Source organism: Prunus avium, chromosome 1, assembly GCF_965620075.1.
Source record: "Prunus avium chromosome 1, drPruAviu1.hap1.1, whole genome shotgun sequence".
Lineage (NCBI taxonomy): Eukaryota > Viridiplantae > Streptophyta > Magnoliopsida > Rosales > Rosaceae > Prunus > Prunus avium.
The window spans coordinates 141,066-164,850 of NC_142284.1; the positions used below are offsets into that span (position 1 = coordinate 141,066).

At 36.2% G+C, this 23,785-nt stretch overlaps 1 protein-coding gene and 1 pseudogene across 2 annotated transcripts; both read left to right on the forward strand.

Annotated features, from left to right (window-relative positions):
- The first annotated feature begins 379 nt into the window (after window positions 1-379).
- Window positions 380-1,675, forward strand: LOC148297092 (uncharacterized; annotated as a pseudogene).
- Window positions 1,676-2,089: 414 nt separating this feature from the next.
- Window positions 2,090-22,742, forward strand: LOC110756496 (uncharacterized). Of its 2 annotated transcripts, none has more exons than XM_021957935.2 (25): window positions 2,090-2,307; window positions 2,951-3,068; window positions 3,173-3,235; window positions 4,535-4,636; window positions 4,741-4,909; window positions 4,997-5,095; window positions 7,112-7,261; window positions 8,332-8,371; window positions 8,534-8,591; window positions 8,786-8,868; window positions 9,893-9,991; window positions 10,132-10,247; window positions 10,380-10,498; window positions 11,486-11,556; window positions 15,563-15,668; window positions 16,049-16,188; window positions 16,384-16,542; window positions 16,632-16,735; window positions 17,012-17,187; window positions 18,062-18,251; window positions 19,015-19,114; window positions 19,855-20,023; window positions 20,933-21,015; window positions 21,122-21,198; window positions 22,087-22,742. In XM_021957935.2, exons 1-25 carry the CDS (start codon window positions 2,218-2,220, stop codon window positions 22,256-22,258), a joined length of 2,853 nt encoding a protein of 950 aa, XP_021813627.1. In that variant the 5' UTR covers window positions 2,090-2,217; the 3' UTR covers window positions 22,259-22,742. The 2 variants fall into 2 exon arrangements, with proteins under 2 accessions (XP_021813627.1, XP_088111482.1); XM_088255356.1 differs by having other exon boundaries at window positions 2,134-2,307; window positions 2,916-3,068.
- Window positions 22,743-23,785: the final 1,043 nt, after the last annotated feature.

Below are 23,785 nucleotides of genomic sequence, written 5' to 3' on the forward strand. Positions count from 1 at the left end.
TTGAGCCAACTATGTGTCTACAGACTAGTTTCGTCGCGCTCTACGCAACGGTGCAAGTGAAATTTCCAAATTCCTTCCCTGTCAAAAAGTCAACTTTTTACCTAATAAAATATTCTATGGCCAAAATTGTATTTTTCTCTAATAATTTAATAATTAAAAATTAATTAAGGTTTGGGTTATTACACAGGGTAACTATGTTATACCATAACCATACATACCTTCTTTGTGTGATGCTTTTGTCTTCTCTACTTTCTATATGCTTAATTTTCTAGTTTTCTCTTATTGTTACAACTATTAGTCTGTTATTTTGGTTTTTCATGTCATGTTGTGAGTTACAACTAAATTGGAAAGTAATATTAATTCACACATATAAACAGGTATGGCTACTGTTAATGTTGATAACATGTTAACGAGGTTAAGACAGAAGCGTGCTATAGTGAAGAGAAGGAAAATTGTTGTTTGTACAATGATCTCTTTTATGGTTACGCTAGTACAATGGTATTATGATAATTTTCATGTTAAAGAGCCTTAACATGATTGGGATGAAGAAAGACGGTCTTATTTGAGCCGTATGTACAATGGAAAAGAAGTTGATTGTATTGATCAATTCCAAAATAGCAAATGTGCATACAAAAAGTTATCTAGAATTTTAGAAGAAAATGGTGGGTTGGTTCGAACAAGAAATATTTCAATTGAAGAATCTGTAGTAATATTTTTGAAAATAATGCTCACAACTTGAAATATGTAGTCATTGATTTTGACTATTACCGTTCAATCGAAACAAAGGTAGTTGCTATACTTCTCAAGGTGCACGGTCACAAAGGAGATGGCGGATGGGAGGCAGTTGCTTACAATATATTGCAAGTATATTAGCTGCACAATTTAATCTCCAGATAAGTGTTGATAATATCATATCGTGTTAAGTCATGGAAAAAGTTCTGTGGAGTACTGAGTGACATATTAAGTCAAAGTAGATTTAGTTGGGATTCAACAAAAAAAGATGATAAGTATAGATGAAGATCATGTTTGGGAAGAATACGTGAAGGTAAATATATTCAAAGCTATTTTTTTTAATTATGTGCTTTTTTTTTTCTTTCTGTTTTAAAAAAATACTTATAAGATTCTTATTTGACTTTGATTATTTGTTTGGTAGTCTCATGACGATGCTATAGGTTTTCAATTTAAAGTTATAAAAAATTGGGATGATATGGTAGATTTGTGTGGCAAAGATAGAGCTATTGGAGAGGGTGCTGAAACAGGTGCAAATGCAACTGAGGTTATGACTCCTACTAATGAAATTGATCATGTTGATTTGGATGGTGATACATATTAGAAGATATTCATGTTATTGATGATATTTCACCAACATCAACAAATGGTCAAAAGAGAAGAAATCATGCATCAAATTCTTCTCATATTCTTCCTACAAAGAAAAGAGGTGTTGTCAAAGATGTTATTGCTGATTCGATTGCTAGAATGGCTTTATCATTTGAAGAGTTTATCTGTGCTGATATTAAGAACCTTGATCCAACAGAGGTATATGCTGAAGTACAAGCAGTACCAGGTCTTAGTGAAAATGAACCAACTCAAAGCATGTGCTTGGCTGATAGAAAATGACAAACAATTTCAGATGGTTAAGGCACTTACAGTTTTTTTGTTCTTTCGAAATATTTAATGTCATTTACAATTTACATGAACTATCCAAATATTGAAATTTTCAATTTCTGTCGAAAGAAATCTAAATTCCATCATTTTAGAATTCTATGTAATTTGTAATTTTAAGTTTTTTTTAAGGACCTTTTCTATTGAGGGAGACCATAATACACTAAATTCACACACACAACATGGACGCTAGGATTCGAACCGACCTTGAGTGGAAGAGCAATTGCTCCAAACTACTACATTAGTGGGTCATTTGCGTCTTTTTGTTTTTAAAAAATCCTTAATTTATCTAAATAAAATAAAATTTAGAGAATAAATTGACAATTATAGTATAGAAAGGGCAAAACCGAAATTCAAATAATGCAGGAGCACTGGGTGAGTCAAAACTGAAGAGACATGTCAGCTCCACATCAACGCGTTTGACGTGGTCTGAGAGACATTTTTTCCTCTATTTGTTATTTCTTTGGTTTGTCTCTGTGGGCATTTTCTCGGGAACTAGCAAATCTGTTTGGTGACGGTAGCCGTAATTCTATTCCGCTCTTTGGAAACGAAGGGATGGATCATGATAACCGTCTTCGTTTTCGTCTTCGTCTTCGTCGGGGATTGTTTCCTCTGCCTTTCTTCATTATTTCCATTTTTTTACTGGTCAGTCCTCTCTCTCGCTCTACATCCCAACTGCTCCTCACTCTATATGTATTTTCTTTTGTTTGTCTTGTTGTGATTTATTAAATCAAGTATCAGGAAATAATTTGATGGAACATGTAGATGCTTAAAGGCTTGATATGTATTACTGATTTACTGAACTTAAACCCTAAACCCTAAAATGAAAGAAGGAGAAAGAAAGAAATTTTCTATTTGAAATACTCAACATTCCTCTGACCAAATATAACAAAGAAGAAAATAATAGGAAGAGAAATGCCCAGCAGCCTAATTAGTGTCATCCGGAAGATGCACGAACTTCAATTTATAGAGTAGTGCGGAGAAAGCAAAATCTATAGTTGGTTGTGATGGACTTACAGTTTTTAGATGTCAAATTGCTAATGCATTGGTCGGATGGTCAATGCTTAGGACATGCTCATACAAACTTACAGCTAAGAGTATTGCTAAACATTTATGCTGTCTTTTTCTTGTTGAAAGATTCTTAGATTAAATATTGTTTTCATTGATTTGAATTTATGCTCTCTTTCTTTTGACTCCTCAAGGATGAGATTATATCTGTGATAGATTTGATTTTGCGATGAAAACTTCTACAGCATGTTATCCTGATTGCTGGCGTAATTTTTATCAGTTCTTGGCAACTACATCAGCTGGATCTCCCTCTGGAAAAAGCAGCAGGTCATCAGTCTTCTCTTTATTTAACCTTAAAGAGAAGAGTAGGTTTTGGAGTGAGGCTGTTATACGTGGTGGTATGGCTGCATGTTTCCCTTCATTTAATGTACCTTCCGTTCATATATGCGGAGGAACGGATTGCTTTATTTCCTTTAATGTCATAATTTTGGTTAATGTTCAGATTTTGATGATTTGGAATCTTCCAGCCCCGGAAAAATGGGTGTTCTCAACTACACAAATGCAGGTAGTCATTAGAAAACTTCTTTACTGGTTTTTTTAACAAAGTTTCTGGATACAGTGTCATTATTCATTGGGAAATTTTGTTAAACATTACAAAACGAATTCTGATAACACCTCTAGAAGATGGTTCATTGTTTATTATTATTATTATTTTATATTTGTAAGAAAACTAGTTATTATATTAGATGCCAAGGGGGCGGAAGTGGAGGAGATGTGAGAAAAGGAAAAGTACTGGGCAGCGCTCTGGGCTTCTGTTTCTCCTATTTTTAGGAATACATCCCTTTCAACCATTTTTCTTGATTGGAAGGCTGCAGTGTCTTGATTAGGATTGGTTATTTTTTTCCCTCATAGTTGTAGATCTCTGTACTAGTTTCTTGTTTCTTTCTGTTTTTGGTGGATAACTTGTCCACTTTCTGTATGCTTTTTTTATCAAATAAAATTTCTACTTTTCAAAAAAGAGAAAAAAAAAGAAAGAAAAGGTATCGTGATTGGAATCATGGAGAACAGCCAGCACCTTAGCATTCTGGTGAAATTAACATCGAATGAGATTTTCATTGGATTTGGTTTTAAAGTCCAGACTCTCTTTATGTCCCAAGTTTGCAGATTTTTCATTTGTATACTGGTTCTACAGTTATTTAATGGTAGCTTTGAGGGCAGAGGAAACGGAAGAAATGATTTTTTTATGGTTTATGGGCCCTGGATTCGAAGAGAAGGCATCTTCTGTGTTTTTTACTTTTATAAATAATGAAACTTATCTGTCGGTGGCAGAGTCAGTGCTTTGTATTGGTTAATAAAGAGTTTAGTTTCATTTACTCTTGTTTATAGTTAGGTGCCAAGTGATGCAATAATTGATTGGTGTTGCTTTTAGTACACAATTCTATGCTTGAGCAATTGGATTCTATTCTATGCTTGAGCAATTGGATTCAGATGTCTCTAAGGGGAATGACATTTGATGATGGGCAGTTGGGTTTATGGTTTTATAAAACCAACTGTTTAATGTGGGAGTGATGATTATCTGACCTTTTTTCTGAAAGGTGACTATACTGCTGAATTAAGCACCATTACATCAAGTAAAAGTTGTCATTAATTTGGGGGTAACATCCACATTGCTGTTTGTTGCATGTGTCCTCAAGTCATCGGGTTCTTCGTATCCCAATTCCTTCGGCCTAAGCACATAAAGTTATTGTTTCCTTACTATTTCAATCCTGGTTTGGTCAATGACTCAACAACAAAGAAAATATATTTTCATCCATTAATTGTATATGAGCAGTGCTGATTCCAATCTCTTTTTATCTTCTTCCAGGCAATATTGCAAATTATCTCAAGCTTCTGGAAGTTGATTCTATGTACCTCCCAGTGCCTGTGAACTTCATTTTTATTGGATTTGATGGGAAAGGAAACCAAGGTATACAAATCTGGTGTTCATTTTGTTCTTTCATGTTTTCAGTTTTTTCGTTTATTAAAGGGGTGGTTGTTTCTTAATGGTTCTTCTTGTAAATCTACTTTCAGAATTCAAGCTTCACCCTGAAGAACTTGAGCGCTGGTTCACAAAAATTGATCATACCTTTGAACATACACGCGTTCCTCAAATTGGAGAAGTCCTAACCCCGTTTTACAGGATTAGTGTAGATAAAGAGCAACGACACCATCTTCCCATTGTCAGTCACATAAACTACAAGTAATAGTTCTTTGTACTTTTATCTGTTTATTAGGAAGATTATGAATCATAATTGTTGTTGTTATATGATGATGAATGTTCTTGTAGTTTTTCTGTTCATGCAATACAAATGGGAGAAAAGGTTACTTCGATATTTGAGAAAGCCATAAATGTTTTCTCTCGCAAGGATGACTCATATGGTAACAGGTAATTTCATCCTATATCAGATTCTTTTCACTCATACATTTGGCTGCTTGAATTGAGTGATAGAAAAGGATCGGGCTTCTTCCATCAATCTTCCTATCACATTTTGTTCTTATAGCCAAGGTTTAAATTGTTGGCTTAGTATTTCAACCATGCTGACATTGGAACTAGGCTGGAAGGAGTTCCCTTCCACCCTGTCGCTGAGACTTCACTATTCGGCATTTCCTCCGAATTCTGGTGGAAATACACAAGATTTCCACCAATATAAATCCTGTGATTTATTCATTACATATGCAACAACCAATCAACAAAAAAAAGAAAAAACAAAGAGAAGAAAGAAATCTCAGGAAACAGGAAGATCCCTGAATTTCGATGATACAGATGCCCTTAAATAAGCTCCAAAATGAACCTTTTTCCCTGGATGCTCCACCTCCTCAGCCTTGATATCATCAACGACCCTTCTATTCCTTTCCACGTACACAACCCAGATAATTAGCATCATCATGTCCCCAATACCACAGTTTACAATTGTTTTGATAATTCTATATATATGTGTGTGTGTGTGTGTGTGTGTGTAAATATTTCTTAAATCAAAGCTATACATATTATATAATCAAGTCAAATTAAATTTATGTAAAACTATTTCATGCGCATTGAAAAACATGTCATATAAATCTAATATCACTCTTTTCATTCTTATGTCATTTAGGTCTACTACTTTATAAAGCTTAAAATTCCATATTTAAAGCAAATTTGTGTATTTTCGTATTTTTTTACTGTTATTTCCACCAGTATTCCCCTAAAGTTGGACAACTGAAATTCCCACTGGCACTGATGTTTTCGTTCTTCCTTAAGGCCTCCAATTGCTTGAATATAGTCACACCTTCATGTGTAATCTATAGATATGCCACATGGTTGCTCCTCAAGTTGTTTTCAGTGAACTGCATATGATGCTTCGGGATCATAATCTGTTTTTGTTAAGGTTTAAACAACTCCAAGTCTGAACCTTGTTCCTCGGGGCACTAATAAAGCTATCCTTGTACCTCAATTTCAGATTGAGAGTAATTTAGTTTTGATGTTTTTCATGCGAAACCCATAAGGATTCCCAAAATCTGACTTTTTCCCAATTTTTCTCTTCCATCTCCACTATAATTCTTAAAATTGTTCTATCTCTCCCCAACCAAATTACCCAAAAAACAGCTAGCACTAAACAATTCCAGAAGATGTATATTTTTTACAAAAAATCTTTGAGGGTGGCTGAGGAATAGCCTAGCTAACCCCTATAGCCTCAACCAACCACCAACACAGCCCCAGAGAATAAGGACAATCAGCAAGTGAGCTCCAGATTCTGCCCATTTTTTTCTCTCTCTTTTTTTTTTTTGCACAAAATGAACCAGTGAGGAGACAGTAAGATTGGTTCTTCTTCTTGGTACCAAATTGCAAGTGTTATCCAAACTAAAACATGTATCTTAGGAGAAACATTAGTCTTCCTGACATTTTAGCAGGCTGGAAAACAGTAGAAGATTGCTTATTACACAGAAAATTAAAATAGGTCCTACAAGAGAACCCTGGCATGAATCCAGTTTCCATTTCCTCCTGTCTGGGATTATGTGCTGAAACCTGAATATTCTCCAAACTGTCATGAGGGCAGAAAACTCTTCAATCTCTATGTGTAAACTTCGTCCAAAAAATTGAAAATTAAAATAGATGTTTTCAACGTACCCACTAATTTTCCAGAATACCATTAAACCTGAACCCTAAACCCCATGCAGGGCACTGACCGGCCCTGTTATTTTTTTTCCCAGGTTATATCTCAAGCTCCTTTGGGACAATTTCATAGGAGCGTATTAGGGGTGGTAGTAGAAGCATTTTTTGTTGTTGTTAACTTGCATATTTGGGTATATTCTTTTATTGTTTCTGAGTTCAATTGTTTGTGTTTAACTAGCATGCTTGGTGTTGCATGTTTGAGTTTTCTCCTTGTTGCTGCTTTCAGTCATCGATTCATTTTATTGTGTACAGGGATGACGGGGATGCTCTGTGGCAAGTAGATGTGGACATGATGGATGTTCTTTTCACTAGCCTTGTTGGATATCTTGAACTTGAAAATGCGTATAACGTTTTCATCTTGAATCCCAAGCACGACTCAAAAAGAGCTAAATATGGTTACCGGTGTGTATATTAGGAATTATGGTAGATTGAATTCCACATCTTATACATGAGGTCTTCTTGATGACTAACATAAAGTTTCCATGAAGCGCTTCAATATGAGATAGAGATAGTTTAGATACCAGGACATATTGATGGGCAATTTATTTGTGCAACAGAGGAATTTGTATAGGCTCAATCAAACATTAAAATGATTATAGACTGAAACACAGCATCTGCTTCATATTGTAATTAGTGGATTAATTTGCTTTATAAGAACTGACGTAATGATTACAGTTACCATTTTATTTCCAATATTAATGCAAACTGAAGAGAAAGATATCATTCCCAAAGTAAGTGAGAATGATATACCCTTTTCTAATGAAATTTGCATTTACGGAGGTATGGTGCCTTGCAGTAGCTTGTTTGTTGTCCAAGATTTAATCTCTTAAGCAGTTACTATCATCTTCCCTTTGTTTGTATCGAAAAGGAAAGAAAGCGAAGGTCTTTGGACTTTTAATCTAGTTCAGGAGGAAGACTTCCTTGATTGCCTCATTCTTCAACCATGGGTTCAGATGTGGCTAAGCATCTCCCATGGTATGCGTGTGCCACACGTCTCCCTTATTCTCGATACTAGATACGTAATTTCCTTTTGAAAGAAATTTTCAATCTCAGGATCCTAAGCTTTGTGGTGATCAGCATGCCTCCTTTAACCCTTTTTCATCTTCTTAGATTCTTCCTAATATCAATTAATTTGATATATATATATATATATATTACGACATTGAGTCCATACTGAATAACCGAATAGAAAAAAGCTTTTCAATTGCTTGGACCAACACTTAATCCACAAAATAGATTGAGCTACATGTTGATTCTTACCTGGGACAAATCCTTATTTAATGGAGCTACATCTCAGTGCTAAATCTTTTACAGTACTGACATTATGTTGCAGTTTGGAAAAACCTGATATCATGTTATGTTTGGTTTGTATATGTTTTCAATATTGTCTCATTATCTCTTTGTTCATATCTTCTATTAACTTTAGAACGCTGTTAGCTTGGTGTTCTCAATTTTATTTTTGTCTTTTGCAGGAGAGGTTTATCAGAATCAGAAATAAAATTTCTCAAAGAGGTTTGTTTTTATTCAATTTCTGGGCTTTATGTTCCTACTGTCATTCTTCTAACATGTCTAGTAGTTTATTCATGCTCATAGTTTGTGACCATTTTATTTTGTCTTGTCTGTTCATCTCTTAATATTTAAAGGGGATGCATTGATATATTTTTTATTTTGTAGAACAAGAATTTGCAAACCAAAATTCTTCAGTCGGGAAGCATTCCAGAAACTGTTCTTGGTATGATAAACCTTTGTTCTAAATTCTTCTCTTTTCTTTTCCCCACTTTATTTGAGGAGATATTTCAGTTTTAGTTTTTGCATGTTCTTTTTTTTCCACTCAGGAGCTTTGAAGAACATTTTTATAAAAAAAAATCTGTATATTGTTTTTTATTTCTTCCTAAAACAAGGTTGTTGAAAAATTGAATTTTGTAGCTCTTGATAAAATTAAGAGACCTTTGTACGAGAAGCATCCAATGGCAAAGTTTGCCTGGTCTGTAACTGAAGACACTGATACGGTTATTTCTCTCTCTCTCTCTCTCTCTCTCTCTCTCTCTCTCTCTCTCTCTCTCTCTCTCTCTCTCTCTCTCTCTCTCTCTAACACACATACACACAAACACACCTCCCGGTCATATTCATGAAAATAGTGATATTTGTTGTAGTTTTCCTGACTGGAAAAGAAAATAATATTTTTCTTTCTTTAACTTTTTACTACTGAAACAATCAGAACTTGAGGATATATTGATCTAATAACAGTAGTGAAAAGGGAAGATTGCACACTTTGAGGTAAAGGGAAGAACATGCTACAATTTTTGAAGATGTAACCCCAAATTTTCTGAGTATTGGTTTCGACAGTAAAAAGATAGTGATATTGTTATTCACAAGTACTAAAATAATATCTCCCTAAACATTTGGGAGATTTATAGGAACAATACCTTTTGTTTTGGATACCCAGAAATCCACCAATCTGCAAAGCGGACACAGCTTTGAAACTGGGACCCCCCACTGAACCCTACAATCTTTAGGAGGCAGAAACCACTACGAAAGAGCTAGGTAGGTACCTTTGGGGGTTTCGAACCTCAGGCCACATGGGAGCAAACCATGGGTTTTACCATTCCAACTAACACCTTGTCAGAAATACCTTTTTCTTGTTAGTAACTTTAAATTTGATGTTGATCAAATGATAGTAAAAGAAGTTTGCTATTATTTGGATCGAGATGAAATATCGTCTACTAAGTATTCGCTGAATAAAGATGCTCCTATGAATTAAATAGTTCAAGTTTTAATTTGATACTTATCAGCCGTGCACTATTTACCGTGCATGTCACGTGTCTTTAAATCTAAATTACTGATATTTTCATCATTGCTCGCTACAAGGGCTGGTGGGCACTTTAGTTCTACAAATAGCCCAATGGTTTGTATTGCTTCAATAAAATATGATGCTGAATTTTTACTAGCTTGTCTTTTTATTTTTTTTTATTTTTTTTTAGCTTCAGCTTGCTCATGTAATTTAAAGGCTATGATGGCACATCTAATTTTCAGGTGGAATGGTACAATGCATGCCAAGATGCTTTGAATAATGTGGAGAAGTTGTACCAAGGGAAGGAAACTGTGGATATCGTGCAGAACAAAGTTTTACAGGTATACAAACCTTGTCTGATCTTATGAGTATATAGACAAATTGAGTAATATAAAACCAAAACTCTGAGAGATAAATATTTTAACTAAATGTTTTAATTGTTTCTTTTTTTCATATAACGAGAATTATTACTATATTTTAGTTACTGAAAGGGAAGAATGAAGATATGAAGCTTCTTTTCAGTAAGGAACTAAAATCTGGGGAATTCAACAATCTTCGTGCTGAATGCCTTACAGATACATGGATTGGAAAGGAGAGGTGAATCTCTCTCTCTCTCTCTCTCTCTCTCTCATGCATTCCCAGATGCTCACATACACATACATATATGAACTCTGGTATACACACACCCTTTGTTATACTGATCCTTGTTAGTAAAATATTCTGGATTAGGTGGGCGTTTATTGATTTAAGTGCAGGCCCTTTCTCATGGGGACCAGCTGTTGGTGGGGAAGGTGTTCGGACAGAACTAAGTTCTCCCAATGTGCAAAAAACAATTGGTGCAGTTTCAGGTACTGCAACATCTTTCACCAGTGATTATTCAATTATAAACTTCACTGATCATGTGGCAATGTTTGACTTGGATGTGCTGTTATTTACTGGTGCTAGCGCAAGCTTGATGCTAAAATGTTGTGGGAAAAATGATATTGTCCTTTAGCGATCATATTGTTTTTATATGTACATTCAAAATTTTATGTTTCTAACAAAATCCTTGCGAGTGGATGCTCACTTTTCAAGAAAAGAAAGAACAATATTGTGTGATCATCCTGGTTCAATGATCTGAATTGCCCTTTAGGTTCCTATTCAGGCATCATTATTTCCACAAAAAATGGAGCCAAATCAGAAACCATTTAGTCATCTTGTCAAAAAAGAAAAAAGAAACCATTTAGTCATCACATTGTTATTAATAAATAGATGAACACAGTGTTTATACATTATTTTGTTTGGATGAATTACATTTAGTAAGGGTCCCCTAGAAAAAGTCCATTTGATCTTCTTGTTTTGTTGGGATAAGAAATGTGAATGTTTATAAAAAACGAAACAGTACACCAAAAGTGAATGAGGAGTCCACTTCTAAAAGAAAACTAAACGTGCAAACTGCGTCAGCACCTCAATCCTTGGGGAAAACAACAAAACAAAAACAGGATTCCAAAGATGTACAAAACAGATACCCCTTCTTAATACAATTTGTTTCTTTTAGAAAGAAAAAAAAATCTGACAAAATAACAGAAAAAGAAAATGCATTCCAATCTGACAAAATAAAAACGTACAGATGCCGACTAAGATGCCCAAAATTGCACCCTATCCCATAACCACTCCACCTACTCTTGAGCATTTTTCTACATGCATACATATAAACTTTATTTCATTAGTTGAGGATTAGGGAAACATTTTTGTCCTATAAGCATTAACTTTATTTTAATTCTCGACCAGATATTTTCCAACTCTTTACAAAAGTTCTTGCCTTAGCTGGTTTAAATTTTCTCTATGATGTGCAGAAATTTCAGAAGATGAAGCAGAAGATCGCTTACAAGATGCTATTCAGGAAAAATTTGCCGTATTTGGTGATGTATGTGCTTTCTGGTAAAAACAAATTTCAGTTCAATGTTCAAATCTCATTATGTGTATAAGGTGATGATTGTTATATTGTATGTTCATGTTTTTTGAACTAAAAGGAGAAAATTTTGGTGATTTTTTATCTTTCACTACTCGCCAATAGTGGGATCTATACATTGTAATCATAGGTCTTATGCTCTTTCCCTATATATTTGTTTGCATAGCGTGTTCACAAAGAAATACGGTCGCAGCTGTTGCAGCTGCTTGGACTGGTGTGGGTGTGTCCTTGGAATTGTAATTTCTTGTTGGTTGCGATATTCTTGTTTGCGGTGTGTAACATTGACTGTTTTGGCAATCTATCTCACATCCTCGTCTCATTATATATCCATCCAATCCTCCGACAACTTAGTTCCATTAGTAATTATGCATCTACCTACAGTAATTCAATTCCTAACCTCAACCCCCCAACACACAGTTCAATTCTCTCAGATGATGTTGAAGAAGAAGAAGAAGAGGAAGGGAGGGAGGGAGGGAGAGAGAGGTTAGAGATGGTGGGTGACGTATTGAATTGTACTGCTATTGGTAAATGGCAAGTAACAAGACTTGCTAGCAGTAGTTTGAGGATCATCACCTTCTTGTGGCTCTTTGTGCACCCTACAATATATTACTCATCCTTTTCTGTTACAAAACACTAGTTGCTGCTGTTGGTGATCTGAATCCAATATGTTCAGTTTCATTAAACCTCCGCCAATGAGATAATCTACTAGATCATGCATACATTGATTTCTTAATTACCTAGCATAAATACCATGTGAACACAATATCTATTACATTATCTATAATGCTGGATTACTTTGGGCTGGGTTAGGTCTTCAGCTTCTCCTTGGGTGCTTGTTGTGTCAAAGCATTTGATAAAACCGTCCTACTCATAAGTCTTTTAAGATTATCATCTTCCTGAAGATAATTCATTAAAAGCTCAAGGAAAAGCATTTTTCGAAACATTCCCTTTAGTCATCTCTTGATTTATTTATTTATTTGGGGGTGGGAAATGTCTTGAATGTTCTGCTTGTGCAGTTAGTTTTTAGTTTTCTTTTCTAAGCTTCATATCTTACTTTGTACCGTTTTCCCTTCGGAATAAAAATATTGTTTGTTTAAAATAAAGCTTTTGTGCCTAGTTTGTTTGTTGTGATGCTTTAAAATGGGTGTTGCATGCCGGGGGGAAAAATGTTTTGATTGTCTTGTGCAGCCAGTTTTTAGTTCTCTTTTCTAGTGCTGACATTCTTTTCATCTTTCTTTGTACTATTTTTCCTTTCTCAATACAAATATTGAAGTCATGTTGTCAGTACTGTGCCTAGTTTGCTTCTTGTGATGCTGCAAAAATGGGTATTGAAGGGAGGCGCTGTATAGGTTACCCGAGCTTGCACAGTAATGTCGTTTGGTTGGGCTCATAATTAGACTTATATTTGTCTTTATCATGGTGCTTTTTGCATAGAGGATTGATGGTATTTTCACAAGGTTCGTTATGTTATCAACAAGCAAGTATTCTGTGCAGGTCTGAATGCAAATGCTAGGATAACCCTATGTAATATTACATACAGTTCTAAAATTAGAAGCACGGAAAATAAGCGGGGTAGTTAGTCTTTTCGACAATTTTTATACTAGACATGAGGAGATGGGGTTTAGAGTGGCGCAGCCAATTGGTTCTCTGCTGCTTTAGCCGTCCCCATAGAAAAGAAGGGAAAAAGGAGAGAAAGAGCCTCTTGCCACTGTTCTTGCCTGCGCAACTTTCCCCGATATGAATATGAAAGTAATGCTCTCTTATGGCACCCGGTCATTTAAGCACCTACAATATCTTATGGCAGCTAAAGCAAGTGACTTAGTTATTCCACAGCATTCCGATCAATACCAGTAAAAGGATCCCCGATCGAATCAGAAATTGCAGAGTTAGGGAGACTTCCTCGCTTAGCTCTTAGCTGCCATTACCAAAGAAAGGGGAAGGTATTAATTAAGATAAAGTCATCATTTCATTAGTGCCCTAGTCTGTCACTACCAAAGTTATAGTCAAGATTGGGCGGAGGATCAAAGATCCCCATTTTGGGTTCGAACATTGTCTTTTCCATCTTAGGTGGGTATAGAAGCTACTGATGATGAAGAAAAACTCTCAATCCTGGTTCAAGGCTATGCTGCTTCTAAGCTCTCCTCACTTTCACGGCAAGAAGGCCATAGCAGCGTTTGGGGCTGCAGGATCTTTAAAGTAGGTTCGACCGCATGCTACAGAGGAACGACAGACGGATCAGAGAAACTAAATTCCCCTGCAACGAATTAAAAAATTGCGGGGCCCTCCTATCTATTTATTCCCACTCTCGAGCCCCGAAGAAAACCCCCTCCCCTTCGGACTCCACATCTCTTTTGACTCTATATATGTGGGCACCTGATATCTATGAGGGTTCACCCACCCCGGTTACAGCATTCCTTTCTATTGCGCCTAAAATTTCTATTTCTGCAAATATTTCACGTGTTTCTATTTATGGTTCCTATGGAGCTACATTGCAACAAATCTTCTTTTTCTGCAGCATTGCTTCTATGATCTTAGGAGCACTGGCCGCCGTGGCCCAAACGAAAGTAAAAAGTTAGTGCTGTTCTAAGGAAGTGGTAGCTGTTCCAGTACACAAACAAGGTGGGTTGGGGTTTAGAGGGATGAGAGTGTTACCCAATAAGGAAGAGAGGGCTAGGTGGCTTGAGAGGCCTTTTGTGATACCTATGAATCCCTCATTAGCAATGTGCACTGAAGATCCAGGCTATTTATTAAAAGCATAGGACTTTAGAAGTCTAACTTCAGCACTTTTGGATGAGGCCTTGGGTCCTTACAAATGGTATTGGAGTCCTACCCAACCATTGTATATGCAGGAGTTAAGGGCCATGGTTGTAATGGCAGTTCTCTGTGTCAATGGGGGAAAAGGTGGCGCCTCACCTCCACTACTGGGTACCTAGGTAGGTAAATGGCTGCATCCCATCAGAAAGCCTTGTCCATTGATATAAGTTTGAAATGTATGGTTACTCTCTCAGTGAGGACGCCCAAGGTATAAAGGAGGCGAGATGGTGTTACTCCGGAATCCTACATTATGCGTTGGGTATTAAGAAAGCCTAGAAATTCAGAAGTCAGCTTCAGAGTAGAGTTTTGGATGAGGCCTTAGGTTGATACACCTTTTGAAAAGAAGAAGTTAGGAGAGCTATTTGATTGTTTGATTCCAATTAAATAAATAAATTTCTTCTAAAAGATTACACAAAGGAAGATTAGTGTTTGTTTTATGCTTGCTGTGGAGTTTCTTTTGTAGGAAGGATAAGTTGGGATTGTAGGATCTTTAGAGAAAATTCTTTAGTTCTTTGTACTTTCTAACTCGTTTAAGAAAGTCTTTGTTTCCTATCAAAGACAATTACTTGGTGTGTTTTGTCCTAGAAGTTGTTATTTCTTTCCGGTGGAAAGTTATGTGGATGCCAACAAAAAGGCTATTACCAATGTTGGCTTCTTTGCAGATTATTTGGAAGTAAATAATGGGTTTTATTTGTGATAAAGAGGGTGTGGGTTTACTCTGGATACATTTAAATTCTAGCCTTTCTATCGGCATCTCTATCCAACATAGTGTAATTCATCTTGATTGGGGGGAATATGAGTTGATGTAATGTGAGCTCTGTTTATTGGAACTTGAAAGTAAGACTGATTGCTTTGTAGACCTTGTCCATCTACCTTGTAGTTTTCTTCTTTTCATTAAGAATTTTGTTTCTTGTATTAAAACAATAACAAATTCACATGTGCGAGAAAGTGGGAGAAAGCAAAGGAAATATAGAACTAACTATGCAGCATTCTTAAAGAATTTGTTGTTTGTTTTTTGAATTTATGAGCACCAACCATTTGATTTTTTTTCTTTTCTTTTTTTCTTTTTAGGCGGAAGGGGAGGGGAACTTAAGTATTAGGGTTTTACTCTTTCCCATTTAATTTGTGGTGCTTGTGAGCTTTGCAGAAAGATCATCAGGCCATTGATATTCTTCTTGCGGAGATTGATATATATGAGCTTTTTGCTTTCAAACATTGCAAAGGAAGGAAAGTAAAGCTGGCTCTTTGCGAAGGTAGCCCCATTTTTCTAAAGGATCGCTTCTTTGGACTGTAACTGTGTTTCTTCATTCATTTATTTATTGAGAGATAGTTGGAACTTATGTAGTTCTCTTACAACCTGAAGTTTTTTTCTTTATATTATTTGTGAAGGTCAAATTCGTTTTCATATTTCTCATAAGTCATAAGACATTTATCATTTACTCTTTTGAGTAACATTATTATGAATATTTTTCTTATGTTTCTTTTTCTTGACAATCATGCTTGGCTGTACTCCCATATATACCATACCTAATGGTGTTTGCATTGCATGTATTATGAGAGTTGTTTTGTTGCACGATTGTTATTTCACTCGAAAGTAAAGAGTTCATGTTCCTTTTAATCTGGGTGATTTCAGAACTTGATGAGAGAATGAGGGATTTGAAAAATGAGCTCCAATCATTTGAAGGTGAAGAATATGATGAAAGTCATAAGAGAAAGGCTCTAGAGGCATTAAAGCGAATGGAGAATTGGAATTTGTTCAGTGATACTCAGGAGGTATGCCATTTGGTTTATCAGTGAGGGTGTGCTATGGGGGGTTTTTCCTCCTGCTGACGTTTATTGCTAATCAGTTATTTCTACTTTCGACACTAAGTTTGCCTTGGAATCATTGAAACACTTTATTTTCAATTTATTTTTTTCGCTAAATGTAAAGCAATTTTCTTTCATCATTTATTTTTTGTTCTTGTGCAGGAGTTTCAAAATTACACAGTTGCACGCGATACTTTTCTTTCTCATTTAGGTGCAAATTTGTGGGGGTCTATGAGACACATCATATCACCTTCCATAGCAGATGGTGCATTTCATTATTATGATAAGATATCATTTCAGTTATTTTTCATCACGCAGGAGGTATGGGTATAGTTCAAAGAAGCTTCAACAATTAATGCATATGGTTATCTTACCACCTTACCACCTTACCTAACTACTAATGAATGCAGAAAGTTAGACATATTAAACAATTGCCTGTGGATCTCAAGGCTCTAATGGATGGACTCTCCTCTTTGTTGCTACCTTCTCAGAAACCTGCTTTCAGTCAGCACTTGTATGTATCTAGCATGGTTCTTTATTTCTCAAAATTAATAATTTAAAATTTGTCTCACATCACATTTCTAGGTAAAGTCAGATACTTTTCTAATCTTGGATGGGTAATCCGCCTTTTTATTGATGTTATGTATTCTCTTTTGTATGCTAAAACTCAAAATCAGAATTTCATGTTGGGACTTTGTCTTCTTTTTTTTTCCGATGATCAAGTATTCTGCTTTCTTTCATGTAAATTCGTTGTGTTTCGTAGTTGTATTAATGTGAAAGAAATTTGTAGGTTACCACTTTCAGAGGATCCTGCTTTGGCAATGGCCTTTTCAGTGGCACGAAGAGCAGCAGCTGTTCCTCTATTGCTTGTTAATGGAACTTACAGGAAATCTGTTCGATCCTATCTTGATTCCTCCATTGTTCAGTATCAGTTGCAGAGAATGAATGATCATGGCTCTTTAAAAGGTTAAAAGCTGCATTAAAATGAACTCCTTTCTGACACTATCTGGGACTGTTTTCACTAAAGATGCATTAAGAGAACCTAAGTCCTACAGTTTTAATTTTTGTCAGTCATTTCACACCTGCCTTTTTCTTGTATAACTGGTACACCTTGTAGTGGTTTTCTTATGTTTACCCAAGATTCTGTCTGTCTGGGGTTCATGTATCTTGACCGGCTAGCTCTTCCGAAAGGAGGTGGGGCGAGAAGCCCATGTTAGTCTGTATAAATGATGAAACAGGCTAGAAACCTCTTAAATACAGTGGATGACTATACAGTTTCAATGCAACTAAGATGAATCCTAACTTTAGATCCCAAAGGAGATCTGGATAGGTTGGACATACGCTGAAATGGCAACTTCTAAAAGAAATATGTTACATTTTAAATTAACAATTTTTTTTTTTCCGAGTGGTGAATTATGATGTGCGATATGTTGTTGAGGAAATTTTGTTCTTCTAAAAGCTTATTGGCGCTTGCATAGGAGGGTAGATTAGTAGAACAATGGTGGGAACAAACTGTATTGGTTGAGCAAACCAGTTGTTATATCTGAGTCTATGTTTAATTTTTGTATCATGATGCATCCAGTCCTCTTAGAGCACTGACTAATCCTTGGGGCACATGCTTTTCCCAACTTCTGACATGCACTCGTTAATTGCTGGGAAAATCTCTTAAGGGTGGCCCCAAGAGGTTGGTGTACCTTGAACTTAGGACCATTGCCTTTTACTACAATACATGGGCATTGAGCCGAACGCTTGGGATTAGCTATAACTAAATGCGTGCCTCTGTATGTATGCATTTGATGTTCTGGAATTGACAAGCATTCTTTTTCAACAAACTATGTAGGGAAGCATGCCCATAGCCGGTCTACACTAGAAGTTCCAATATTTTGGTTCATCCATGGTGAACCATTGTTGGTTGACAAGCATTATCAGGCAAAGGCACTTTCTGATATGGTTATTGTTGTTCAGTCAGAGCCTTCATCCTGGGAGAGCCATCTGCAATGTAACGGGCAGCCACTTTTGTGGGATTTGAGGTTAGTATTTCTGGCATATAATGTTTTTGTCTACTGATGGTTAAATATTCAGCCCTGCTGATAACGTTTCTCAGATTTGTATGGAAAATCTCTAGAAAATGGAATGTTATTTTATTAAACATTCCATTTTCTTGGATTTTAAATGGAATGTTTGACTAAGTATTCCTTCTTGTTGGATTCTATAGGACAAAACTAGATGTCTTGTTTGGTGGGTGTCTTCGTCTAAAAACTTTAGAGATGTTCCCTTTAGTGTGATTAGACTGGGCTGGAGCTTTGTACCAAGTGTGGCTTGCTTGTTATGTTTTGTTTGGGTTGTTCTATTCTAAGTGTAGCTTTGCTTGTGTTGTTTTAGTTGGCTTTCTTTTGATGGACTTCTTGTGCTTCTTTAAGCACTTTGAATGCTTATAGCTTGCCTAATAGTTAGCTTGGGAGCCCTTAGTTTGCTAGGAGTGTATTTTATTACTTGAATTCAATGGGTTTGTACAAATTTTTGGCATATACTGAAACAACTGAAAAATGGAACATCAAATTGCAAACCTGTTGGTGCTTTTCACCAACTACTTTTTCAACAAAATTGCATCTAAGTTCCCATTCTTAAAATATGCGGTAAGTCGAGAGAATATTTGGTACTTTTTCTGTTGTAGTATGCCTGATTACTTTAGATGACGCTTGAACTCTGAACCGATTTGAAGTCACTACTTTACCCAAGAAAGGATTGGCGTATAATCTTATAGATCCTATGGTTAACCCTTACCTTATGCAGGAGGCCCATCAAAGCTGGGTTGGCTGCGGTTTCTGAACATCTTGCTGGTTTGCTTCCCCTCCACCTTGCTTACAGTCAAGCCCATGAAACTGCAATTGAGGTAAGCCATATTTAGAATGTGGAAAAACACTTTTTTTCTTTTTCCAAGTTAGGGTTGATCATGCGGGAGAAACTGGACACCATATTTCAAAACCCTGTTTACTCTTGACATTCACTGAATTTAGTTGTGCTCGTTTATAATGGATGCAAAACATTGAGAATTATAGTGCAGTCTGGGATTAGTTGTGCTCGTTTGCTCTTGTGGATTCCTTATCCACTTGTTTGTTTCTTTGTTTATCTCTTTGAATTTATAAAGTTTCTATTCAAAAAATAAAATAAAAATAGTGCAGTCTGGGGATTTGTATTACCCCCATGACTTTAACAATATTGTGTAGAGTTTCTAATGCTTTGTACTAGAAAGAATTATCTACTTATAATTTTTTAGATAATGATGGCTTAAGGACTCGAGTGAAAATTCTATTAAATGATATTGGATGTTGGGAAAAAAAAAGATTTTGTATGCATTTGCTGATATTGGATGTTGGGAAAAAAAAGATTTTGTATGCATTTGCTTATATCTGCCTGAAGTTCTGTCTAATGCGTTTTTATCCATGTTAAATAGCATAGTTTGTTTAATTCTGTCACAATGTCTCTCTCTCTCTCTCTCTTCCCCACCCACCCCCCAACCCCTTCTCCCTCTCTCCCCCACCAATGTGTAAACTTTGGCATTCCTGGAGATTTCACACAACTGTTTTTATCTTCTGTCTATTTTTAGTTGAGCTACTATCTGCTTCATGACAGGACTGGATGTGGTCAGTCGGATGCAACCCGTATTCCATTACTTCTCAAGGATGGAACATTTCCCAATTTCAATCTGATACAATTGCTCGGAGCTATATTATCACAACTCTGGAAGAGTCAGTACAAATGGTCAATTCAGCCATTCATCTTCTAGTCATGGAGCGTACAAGTATCCTTGCCTATTAGTATTGTAGTTATTGAAACTTAGTATTTCATTTAATGTTGTGTCTTTAGTTTTATGTAATCAGTTAATGGTAATTAGGAGTGGCAACTTTCTGGGAATCTCAGAAATGTGGTCATCCACAATGATGTATTGAAATTTGTCAATGCAGTATCATGAGTCCTACGTTGGCTGTGCATGGGGGAGATTTTTGGGTGTATAGGTGTAAGGAATCCAGTTGACAAATTTTGGTTAGTGTTGAGAGTATTGTCCCCACACTGGGAAATGGAAGCCTTACATTAATTTTTAAAAGAGCTCCACCAAGTCAATTGGTTTTGGGTTGGATGCTCCAATTCTAGCATGGTAGTAGAGCAGGCTATCCACGTGTTTGGCCCATCGGCCACACGTGCTCTTCCACGTCACCCAATATGATGTGTCCATATGTTTAGAGTATTGTCCCACATCGAGAAATGGCCTCTCCACCCATTGCCAATTGGCGTTTGGTTGGATGCTCTAATAACAGTTGTCTTTTGGGTGAGGAGCCAGGTCGTTAAGAATAGTAATAATAATAGAGTTGATTCATGTAGGCCAGGTCGTTATGAACCTACCATAGCTTAGGTCAGTAAATCGAATTTCCATCATGTGGACACAAGGGATTATAGGGGGGAGGCTGTGATAGCAATCAAACTTTTTTGTGTTCCAAAGAGATCGTTAGTATACTTGTTGGTCCAAGGGACCCAAATGAGAACTTTTTAGCTTGCCATTAAGTTGACAATTATTTTCCTTTTTAATCCACACACATATAGATAAGTACATAATATTTTATTGTTGTTCAATCAACTGTTGCTCCAGAGTTATTTGTATTGTTATTGTTATTGGAACTTGAGTACATACAAATGGAGACTTGACTGAAACTAGCTGAAAAAACCTTCAAACTTGTTCAGTCTCAGGAGCGTGAACTAATTAACAAGTACAATTATGTTGTTAGTCTATGGAGAAGAGTAAGTAAACTGATCTATCACCTTGTGCTGTTCTTTACAATCTAGTCTCATATTCTCTTTAGCATTTTCTGGAGTCATTTACAATTGGATATGTTGGTGTCTTCAGATTTCAACTGTTACTGGAGAATTGCGGTATGTGGACGCCATGAGACTGCTATATACCCTAGAAGATGCGTCAAAAGGGTTAGCTATCCAAGGCCTTTTGCTTTTTAATGGTTCAGTTACAAATATGGATCAACTATTAAACTACTAGCGTCTCTATCCACATTATAACTCTTTTTATTACAAGGAGACTTGAACCTAGGACCTCTACCCTCACTCCACCCATCCCATGCCACTTGAGCAAAGGCTTATGAGCCTATCTGCATTGTTTCTTTTCTTATTTCTGAACAGATTGTTCTAAAATGTTCTAGCCCTTTATTGAAAGTTGGTTATTTTGAACTGAGTCAATTAGTTCAAATTTGATGGGCTGAACACTGCCAAGTTGCTTCTTAATATATGAGAAAAAGATGGCTAATGGCATCCTGGGTTCTAGGGACTAAGCTTTTGGTCTATGTGGTATTTAGCTTTATATATATTATTGCTCTCAGTTTCTGTCAGCTTAAACTTTTGGGACCGGTGGTAATTTAATAGGGTATCAAAGCCAGGTTGTGTAAGTTCTTGATTCAAGTATTGATAATCCTCAGATCTTAAAAATAAATAAATAAAAGAGATTATTGGTAATCCTCATCTTTGTTAATTTATGTTTCCTACCCGTAAGCCCTAATTTGGTTAAGCTGTTTTGAGATCGTCTAGTGTGATTGTCACTGTTGCTTGATATACATTGTTTGTTTCTTTTACTATTAGCTTCAGCTCTTGGGTTTTACGGTAGTTTGAGAGACTGAACAAAAAGAAAAGTGTGCTTTGTTGCTATTCTTCTTGGTTCTTATATTAGTAAACCGTTTTAAGCTTTTTGGTATTCCCTGTTCTTTCTGTTCATGTTTCTCTCGTTGAGCAGGATATTTGGCAAGCCGTTGGAAGTCTATTTTTATGCTAATTTTGGCTAATTTGTGAATGTCGTTTCTGTTGCAGTTTTGTTGATCAAGTAAATACAACTATAGCCATTCTCCACCCAATTCACTGCACAAGAGAGAGAAAAGTACATGTGGTGTTTAATGTGACTACAATTCCTGCTTTCTTAGTTGTTCTGGGTGTACTCTATCTTGTGTTAAGGCCAAGACGACCAAAGCCAAAAATCAACTGAAAATCCTAGAAATGTGATTGATAGCAATGGCTTCTGGAGATGCTTCTGAGGGAAGTGATTTTCTAAGACATTCTTCTGGTTAGTTTGCGGCAGCAAATACATTCATAAGTGATGGGTAAAGAGCAGAATTTTCGGAAAAGGCCACCAGGTATGAAATCGGATATAACTTGTGAAGTTGTCAAACCCCTTCCCCCTTGTAACTATAGCCAACGGTGAGTTTTCTTCTTTTCCTCATTGTAGTCCATGCACCATTTGGTCTCTGAGCTCTAAACTTGTATCTCTCGAAGTTGTGAAATACAGCGAAACTGAAATTCTTCTTGTTATAAGATGTTTTTTTAGGTCAGAAAACAAGTGGATACAGAATTTGTGAGTAACTGACCAAAAACAAGAATATTCGGGATTAAAGTCACCTGTCTTTAATTTGTACTCTGTAAAAACAATATTATCATACATAGAAACAGCCGAGTTGTAGTTTTACGGATAATGTCTTCATGAGCAATAGATTTACTTGCATTTCTATAGCTGACATAAGAAGTGGAAAGGGTCAATTACGTTTTGCACCGTTGTGGTTTGGGTCTTTGGCTTTCACTCGTACCGGTATATTGTTGCAATGTGGTTCTGCTATTAGACTGCTGATCAAGAAATTTGTTAAATGATGACATGGCGTGGAGCCCACTTTTTTTCTTAAATGGAATAAATGATTTAATAAAAAAAAATTGAAATTCAATTAAAAAATTAGGAAACTTTTTTACTTTCGCATTTTTCTTCTTCCATGTCCTTTCCCTGACGACCACCCTGCCCCATTGCTAAAAAGCTATGAAGCCTCGGGTTCATCGAAAATAACTGAAAAATCCCAACCCCAAGCCATTAACCCATTCCCATATAATATGAAGACACTAACCACCTGAATCCCCTTCAACCTAATCCCAAGTCATCACGTACCACTCTTCCCTGACCTATGTCCCCTGCCACCACACCACCCCGAGGGATCCATAACCCCATCTACGCCTTAACAGCCCCATCGACAAATACAATGCGGTATCATTAAGACTTCAAAGCAGATGGTGTAACACAAGTATATATCTATACCATAACAATCTAATGTAAAGGACAAAATAATACCAGCTGCTGGAAGATAACGACTTGTGGTGTTGTGGCTGCCCACTGCTCTCATGCCATCCCTAACGAAGGGCTCTATGCTCCATGGAAATGAAAAAGCATATTCAATGGTAGGAGTGGGAATGGTTTGATTCGGTTTGATTTTTCCCTTGAATTGGAATCCAAATCGGAACTCACGCACAGTTCGATTTGGTTCAGTTTTTATAAAAAATCTAGAAGAATTGAACCAAACTAGACCTATGCGATTCCGATTCAGTTCAGCCCAGTTTCTGGTTTGGAAATATAAAAATAGAAATAGGATGTATAGAACAACAGGAAGAATATAAAAATATGTACAATGAATAAAAGAAGAGAGAAATAGGTAGAAGATATAAAATAAGCAAGAAAGTGGTAGAAGAGAGAGATGTG

Excerpts from the sequence above, each read along its gene's own strand:
- LOC110756496 (XM_021957935.2), top strand. The coding sequence starts at position 2,218 with ATGGATCATGATAACCGTCTTCGTTTTCGTCTTCGTCTTCGTCGGGGA. Across the intron at positions 15,669-16,048 it reads AAAGCTGGCTCTTTGCGAAG|AACTTGATGAGAGAATGAGG; the intron begins GTAGCCCCATTT and ends GGGTGATTTCAG. Across the intron at positions 21,199-22,086 it reads CTAGAAGATGCGTCAAAAGG|TTTTGTTGATCAAGTAAATA; the intron begins GTTAGCTATCCA and ends TTTCTGTTGCAG.